At 31.3% G+C, this 8,983-nt stretch overlaps 1 protein-coding gene across 1 annotated transcript; it reads left to right on the top strand.

The window, feature by feature from the left end:
• The first annotated feature begins 6,873 nt into the window (after positions 1-6,873).
• On the top strand, positions 6,874-8,156 carry LOC129892573 (uncharacterized). Its single transcript, XM_055968151.1, has one exon. It carries the CDS (start codon positions 6,875-6,877, stop codon positions 7,934-7,936), a length of 1,062 nt encoding a protein of 353 aa, XP_055824126.1. The 5' UTR covers position 6,874; the 3' UTR covers positions 7,937-8,156.
• Positions 8,157-8,983: the final 827 nt, after the last annotated feature.

Genomic DNA, 8,983 nt, shown 5'->3' with positions numbered 1-8,983 from the left:
GGTAAAATAGTCTTAGAATTAATTAATTTTGAAAAGGCTCGTATCTGGAAATTTCTTGTAAAATTACATTCTACTAGTAATAAGGAACTCATGGTTGAAAAATCAATAAAAATAGAGTTCAAAATAAGTTATAAATTACTATTTTCCTTAAATTTGGGTTAGGAAAGAAAACAAGATGTTTTGGGTTTGAAACTAAAGATTAGGAGTTGAAATAATTGTATAAATGATGGAATATGAAAGATTTTAGTAAAAGTTTACTTACCCAACGAAAAGCCTCAAAGAACTTTCTAACAACTTGCCCCAAGAAGCTCAAGAAACTCAAAATGGGGAAAATGGAAGTCTCCCTGAATTAACACTGTTTCAGGTGTCAAATAACCTCCACGAACATGGTATTCATCCCCCGCGAATGCGGAGTACAACACCATCAACCCTCCGCGAACATGGACCACATCACACAAACAGGGAGTACACATTCTCATCCCTCCGCGAACGCACTACACTGCCTGCGAATGTAGAGGTTTCCCAGGAAATTCTCCGTGAATACCCCATGGGACCCACGATCACAGTCCCCAAAGCACCAGACATCAGAAACAGTATAGGGGTTAAGGTTCAAGTTCTCGACCGGACCCTCGGAATTCATTCAGAATCTCGTAATCATAAACCATATATGCACACATACTAAATTCGATGTTTCGGACTCAATAGAAATATCAGAACTCAAATTCGTGGTCTTCTTGATCGAAAACTCGATAAGTCACAACAAAACTAATAAGAACCTCAAAAAAGACCAAAATGCCCTCAGAACTTTCAAAAAATATAATGAAGCCTCTTCTAGGCCTAAAATCACCTCCTCAAACCAATAGAATTGTCAAAAATCCAATCCGAGTCTCCAAACTTAAATTGTTAACCAAAGTCAAACTTAGCTCATTTAAAACGAAACTTTCCAACTTGGACTTCAATTTTACGATACAACTCCAAATTCAGAAATGAAGACGCCTAGACTAATTTCCACATTCTGGAGTGAATGAAACTGACGGAATCCCATTCTGAGACTCGTAGCTTCTATTGGTACCAAAAACCACTTTTTAGCAACTACATTCTTTAAAACTCAAAAACTAGCCTAATTCACAAACTATTAAGACTTTAAGACATTCAACTACACAAATTGGTCAAATAACACTCGGGGACACTAAAAAGAGGGCTAAAACGATAATTTCTCGAGAATTTCTTAAATTGACCTTTAAAGTCATTGCAGAGATTGGGTGGGGGAAGAATAGGGAGGTGATGATAAAAAGAGAAAAAGAAATGGGGAGGGGTAGAGAAAAAAAGAAAGAAGTAAAAATTAATTTTCAATCTTTTTTTTGGTCTTTTTATTTCTTTTTCTTTTAATTATATTTGGTCTAAAGTTTTATGTTACGCTCTTTTTCTTGCATCAAATCATTCATTTTTTCCAAGTCAATAATTAAGTTGCACATAAGTTTGGTCAATGGTTAGAGAGGTTTAAAATATTGAGTTTCATTGAGTTAATGGTTTAGTTGGCAAAAGGTTAAATAGAATGGTCCAAAATACAAATCCACAAAAGTACAAGGGTCTATCAAACTATTTCGCCTTCAGAAAAAAAAAAGACACAGTAATAATTAAGGTATTCAAATGTCTCTTTATTCTCTAGGATACTTTAACATAATTTTTGAGAGGACCAGTTAATATTGAAAGAGAAAGAAATTGATTAGACAATCTAGGGCTTGAATTTTCTAAGTGGTTGCTTAATATTTTGGAAAAATTACCAAACTATACACCTTTTATTATTATATTTGCAAAAGTCCCAACCCTTTAAAAAAATTACCAAAATCCCTTATTTTTAGTTTTCTCTTCATCTTCCGGATACATCACTCAAAAAGATTCTCTCGCCTCTAAATCCTTTTCTCTCGTTCTCTCTCCATTTTCAAGATCCAAAAAATTAAGAAATTTACCGAGCATATCCCTAATTGTTTACCTAAAATTACTCACACGAGTTAGAAGTTACAATCTATCATCTCCTTTTAATTCTCAACTGCATTCTCTCTCTATTTTCATAGTTTTTTGAGCATATCCCTAATTTCTCACTCATGATTCTGATTCTTCTAGTAGTGGTGGTTTTGATGAAAATAAATTCAAACACCATAATAAGGCCTTTAATTATGAAGAAATTGCGAAAGGATACTTGTTCAAGTTTGAAATCTCCAGTTTTAATAGTCTCAAGTGTAAAATCTCTGGTTCCAAAAGCTTCTAAAAAAGGAGAAAAAGGTCAAAATAGTAGTCTGTTTTCTATGTATCATGTTATTGTATTTTTTATGGCTGGGTGAATGTCTTATTTTGAATTGGGGTTAACCTATCACATTTCATGATACATAAACTTGTTGTTATGTGTCATGTCAATTGTTTTTTTGTTTGATACAAAAGTTCACAAAATATTTCTCTTTTTATCATATTCATACTTATATATTTGATACATGATTATGTCAAGCTGTGTTTTTTTTTAAAAAAAAATCGCAATTTTTCTGATACATTTCAATGTACCTTTCTTAATGTTCCTATTTTGATACTTAAGCTTCTCATATGGTTTGTTGTTGTTGTTCTGATACATAAGGTCTAATGTTTTTTTATAATTTTTTGATACATCAAGTACTAATCAAGATACATAAGAAGTTTCTGACTTTTGCATTGTTTATGATACATTAATTTCTTCTTTTTCTGTTGTTTTTAAAATCTAAAGGCAAAACAAAGTGTCTCATATCAATATACATAAGCTATATATGTATAATGATTAGCCATGCATCTGATTCATAAGGTCACTTTTGTATCATTTATTCTAATATATCATATCAAATGTACAATTTATCAAGTTCAAGTTATATTTAATCATTTTCTCTGTCAATGCAAGGACTGAAGTACGTCATCCTGGTCAAGGAGAACCGATGAATGTCGAGTAGCTTTTTTATTGAATTTTATAGTAGTAGAATGTACGGTTTTGTTTTTGCACCATCAATAAATATTTTTTTTGGCTATTCAATAATTTAGCAAATGTTGTTGAATATAAATTTTGTTGTTCGTATCATAATTCTTTGTATCAGTTACATATCTCTGGGGAATTTTAAAACTGTGGTGTATTGTACATATTAAGTGTAAATGAATATCAATTTTTGTTTATGATACATAACCTTTATTTTGATCTGGCTAATACAACAATCTTCAATGTATCAACCATAAATCTGTCGAATGGTCATGTATCACTAGGTATCTGAATTTGTCATGTACTTGATACATAAGTTCAATATGTATCTGCTACTCTAATGTATCATATTATGTTCTGTTTCCTGAAGAAAATTATGTAATGTATCAGGTAGTATTTTGATCTGATTCATTTGTTATTTCAAGCTAATACAACAATCTTCAATGTATCAACCATAAATCTGTCGAATGGTCATGTATCACTATGTATATGGATTTGTCATGCACTTGATACATAAGTTCGATATGTATCTGCTATTCTAATGTATCATATTATGTTATATTTCATGAAGCAAATTATGTAATGTATCAGTTATGAATGTATCAAACTCAAATATAAGATGAAAGTTTATGTATCATATTCTCATGTATCAAGTTTTACTGCTTCTGATACATCTACAACCTATATCAATACAAGATGTTATGTATCAACGACAATTCCGTTGAAAATTAAATTATTTTGTCATCAGTACATGCCCACTATCACATGGTGAAATATAAAAGGCACAAGAAAGAGCCCCCAAAAATTTGAAAGAAGGAAAAAAGAAGAAAAGAAAATGAAATCCACTATCACAGTTTTGCTATAGCAAGAATCAAGCAGGATACCTTTTCTTCTTCTTCTTAGTCTTCAACCTATCACATAGGAAAGTTTTCTCTTATTGATCCACCCTCTGCGCTAGTGAATTCAGCATCCGTGTTTGTATTTCATTTTTTTGGCACAGTTCATTCATCTTTCTCATCATATTCTCATTCTTTTCCACCATTTTCTCCAACAACTCTCTATTTCTTCTACTCTCCTCTTTCCTGTCAAGCCTTTGCGACTTTGTATCGGGATATTCATCTTAATTCGTTTGATGAAATTTGAATTTTGGATTGAAGTTTTTGTTCGATGTTATGCTCTGTTTTTTGAGTTTTTCATGTCCCTCATAACTGTTACGCTTTATATGGATTATTTCTCTTATTTAGCGAACTAATTGATTGAAACAAGGAATCCTAACTTAAACTATATTACTATCCATAAATAACTCAACAACATTAATTATACTACACTTAAAACGTGATGTATCAGAAGAACCAGTAATGTATCAAAAATTTGGGAAAAATCATGAAAATCGGGTAATTTAAGAAAAATGAGGGATAAGTTGTAATTGGTTTTTTCACTATGGGATTTAGGTAAAGTTTACTAATATTTTATTCGATCATCTTGTGATCTATTTACAGAGACCGAATGGTGATTAGTGGATCAATATCTTTCGTCGAAATATTATATTGTGTATATAAAAACTAATTCTATATATATTGGTAAGAATATCTGACACCACTCATCGAATTTACAATATGTATACAGAAAATTATATTGCATTTATAGGCTAAATTATTGTCATATATATATATATATATATATATATATATATATATATGTATGTATGTATGTATGAAAATTAAGTTTTTGGGCCTCCCTAAAACACAATACGAGCTAGCAAATGCATATATTTTATATATTATGTATAAATATACATATTATATGATGTATATGTTTTGTACATTTTGACTAGCTCCCATAATTAATTGGAAAAATTACTTAAATACACAACTTATTTTATTATATTTTCTAAAATTTTCTATCATTTGAAAAAATTATAAAAATTTTTATTCTCTCCTATTCTCGGACACATCACTTTACACGATGTATCAGTCGGATACATCACTTTACGTGATTTATCAGGAAGTCAGATGCATCACTTTACGCGATGTATCAGGATAGATATATCACTTTACGTGATGTATCAGGACGTTTTGGAATGTATCCAAATTTCACTAAATTTAAGGGATATTTGTAATTTGAAAAAGAGTAGGAATAAAATATAATTAGCTCTTAACACTAGGGCTGTATAGGACAAACCGATAAACCGCACCAAACCGACAAACCGAACCAAACCGGAAAAAAAACCCGACTAGTGGTTTGGTTTGACTTGGTTTGGTGTTTGAAAAAAAAACCCGACCATTATAGGGTTGGTTTGGTTTTAACTAAAAAAAGTCAAACCGAACCCAAATCGATCCGATTATAGATATACTACTTTTAAATTATGTTATACATAAAAATATTTATTAAAATGTAATTTATAAATATTTTTTAAAATTTTTTCATAATTTTTGTTTTCTTTCTTACATTTAGATTTGGACTTGAGTAGCCCATCTAAATAATATACAAAAAAAACTTATCTTATAAAGTTATATTATAAAGTTAAAACTTCAAACAGTGTTGTGCCTCCATCTTATATGTTGATATTTTGTACTAGAACTCTTTTTAAGAAGCACTGCTCTGTACTTTTTATTAGATACTATGAGAAACCCGAAAAAATCCGAAAAAACCCAAAAAACCCGAGAAACCCGAAAAACCCGAAAAAACCCGAGAAAAATTGATATCGAAAAACCCGACTTTTATTGGTTTTGTTTGGTTTATAGATTTAATAACCCGACAAAAATGGTTTGGTTTGGTTTGTAAAAAATCCAAACCAACCCGGTCCATGTACACCCCTACTTAATACTATGAAATTTGTGTAATCCTTCCAAATTAATTTCAATTGACCTACCAAAAATGAAAAGAAAAAAAATATTATATTAAATTATGAATATCTTTAACAAAATTTGTGACTTCACCACCAAATTATGTCAGTATTCAATAACAAAAAAACAATTCATGGTTAACGAAATGAGATCAAATTTACAAGAAAAGATCAGATAGGTTTCTTTAGTGATCCATTATCAAATAACCACTAATCAGAAAATCAGAGCAAGTTGTATAATCAGAACCGTATAAAACAGTTAAAAAGTGTTGCGCAAATCCTTTTTTGTGACGTGATTGATTTGAAATAGTAAACTTGAAATTAAATTAAAGTATGGTGAAGAGTAATAACATGTCATGCAAAAATACCGAACTAAGTATTACAAATACATTTGACAATTTGACTAAAAAAGCAAGCAAGCCAAGTCTGGAGTGAACCTAAAGTTAGGCCGACTTCCATAACACCTTCCGCCAAGGTAGAATACATGCATGCATGTGACTGCAAAGTACAGCCACCTCTAAATTGCAGCCCACGAAAAGGTAAACAGCACCCCCACCCCCCACCCACAAAGCATATAGGAAACATTAGAAATAAAAAGAAAAAGTGAAATTTGAAGAACCAAAATACACCTTATTCCTAAATATAGTTTGACCAAGAACCACTAATCAGATTAGTGGCTAAATATATAAAATAATCCAAAATGTCTTACAAATAAAACAGAACTGAAGTAAACTAAAATGAAAATGAATCTACTGTAAACTTAGAGAGACAGTGGCCCTTTATAATTATTTGTGGAGTTAAATGAATTTTCTTTACTAAAGATTTTATTATTTACCTTTCTCTTATTTAATTTTTCTAAGCACCGAGTATCGGAGTGGGAAGAGAGAGACATATTGGATTGCACCCTAATTATTTTATTTCCTCCACACGATGAAAGTCAAAAGCGGTAGACTGAGTAACACGATATTGACAACCAAGATCTTTAAACTTAAGGAAATATTGTGCATTTTATGATAACCAATTACTTTTAACATTGAATAATGTCTTCCTTTAATCTCCCTACACATTCCCTCAAAGCTTCCCTCTTCAACTTCTTTTATTCACGAATTTTTGCTGTACATGTTACGATGAAGACATACAGACCAAATAGCCAACGTTTCATCATTTCCTCATTTTTCTTCATTATTTTCCTTTGTATTATAGCTTCAATCAATGAAATCCGATTTGATAGCATTTTGAAGTTTGGTAGATGTGCTTTTTCTCAAACAAGATTTACTACTAATTCATCTACTACAAACTTTATTAATGTAAATTCCTCCACCTTATCAGCCACCAACGACGAAATCCGAATTCTCGTAGGAATCTTGACACTTCCCGATCAATACCAAAAGAGACACTTCCTGCGGTTAATCTATGGGACACAATCTCCAATAATGGGTGCAAAAGTTGACATCAAGTTTGTTTTCTGCAACCTAACAAAAGAAGATCAAAAGGTATTAGTGGCACTTGAAATAATGCGTTACGAGGATATCATCATCCTCAACTGTCAAGAAAATATGAACAAAGGTAAGACATATACCTATTTTTCAAGCTTGCCAGAAATATTTTCAGCCTCTAATGACCAACCTTATTATCCACCTTATCATTACGTGATGAAAACCGACGATGACACATACATACGGCTTGAAAATTTTGTACAATCCTTAAGGCCATTACCTAGGGAAGATTTATACTATGGTTATGTTATACCATGTCCTAGCATGGACCCTTTTGTGAACTACATGTCAGGAATGGGTTATTTGGTGAGTTGGGATATAGTAGAATGGTTAAAAGATTCTGATATTCCTAAAACTCATTTAGAAGGGCCAGAAGATAAGGTATTTGGAGAGTGGCTACGAGATGGTCATCGAGCAAGACATAGATACAATGCCAAGTGGTCAATGTACAATTTTCCCGAGCCACCAACGAGATGCACGCATGAACTATGGCCGGACACCATTGCAGTTCATCTTCTAAAGAACCAAGAGAAATGGATTCAGACACTTAATTATTTCAATGTCACTAGGGATCTTAAACCATCTAAGCTGTATCATATACCTTAGGTATCTTTTCCTTTATGTATACTATATAGAATTATTGCAAGATGGAAAAAAAGAATAAGAACATTTTTTTCCTATAAATGGGCAGGGAAGAGTTTATTATTTTCTATTATCTTTGTTTCCGTAATTCTTTGGACGAGGAGTACTCTTGATGCAGTTTTGAAAGGGAAAAATTATACATGTTCATCAGGTCAAAATTTAGTATCCAAAATAATTCAATTGTTATTTGTTTATAATTCTTCATTCGGCCCTATTTATTGCCGGTGCAATGTATTTCCACGAAATTTTTATTCTTCTTCGACTGGTACTATGTAGGAAGAAATAAGAATATGGGTAAAGTTGCCACTTTTTCCATATTACACTAAATTCATGGATTTGCAGCTCGATTGTTTATTCTATTATTGGTTAGTGTTTTGTTGTTTTCTTTCTCTCAAATTGCTGAAATTTGGTTTGTCCATGTAGTTTTTAATGTTCAAGGAAAAGTAGACACGTTTGCAAAAATTATTGCAAGCTTGCGCAGATTTTTTTGAGTTGGTCAGGATCGAAATATAATCATCTCCTTAAGAAATATGAACTATTGTAATGTATATATAGTGTATAAATATTATTTATAGATGAATTATATCTCTGATATATAGTTATACATTATGTATACCAATTGTTCAATATCGATACATTACATATACATGCAGCCATTTTTGTCACATGTACAGTTAGGTAAGAAAACCATTTCGAAATTTTGTTGTTGTTGGAAATTTGGGAGAGAAAGACAACACAAATAGTACTCAATACTTAGTAGAAGATTAGTGGAGGAAAGATGATATTTTATTCAACTTTTTTCTTACTTCAGTATGGCTAGATTACATGACTATTTATAGATAAATTCGTCCATGTATTTAGCCTAGCATACATGTATCATAATTAATACTTCACATCCTCCAAGTTCACGAATAAAACTAACTAGACTTAATCTAGACTTTTCCACCAATTCATGTATCTCCTAATACATTAATCTACTAGTTCATGAATTAAATTAAATATAATGTGAAC

This window comes from Solanum dulcamara, chromosome 6 (genome assembly GCF_947179165.1).
Source record: "Solanum dulcamara chromosome 6, daSolDulc1.2, whole genome shotgun sequence".
Classification (NCBI taxonomy): Eukaryota; Viridiplantae; Streptophyta; class Magnoliopsida; order Solanales; family Solanaceae; genus Solanum; species Solanum dulcamara.
The sequence above is the reverse complement of the archived record's forward strand: the minus strand, read 5'-3'. Positions and strand labels throughout refer to the sequence as shown.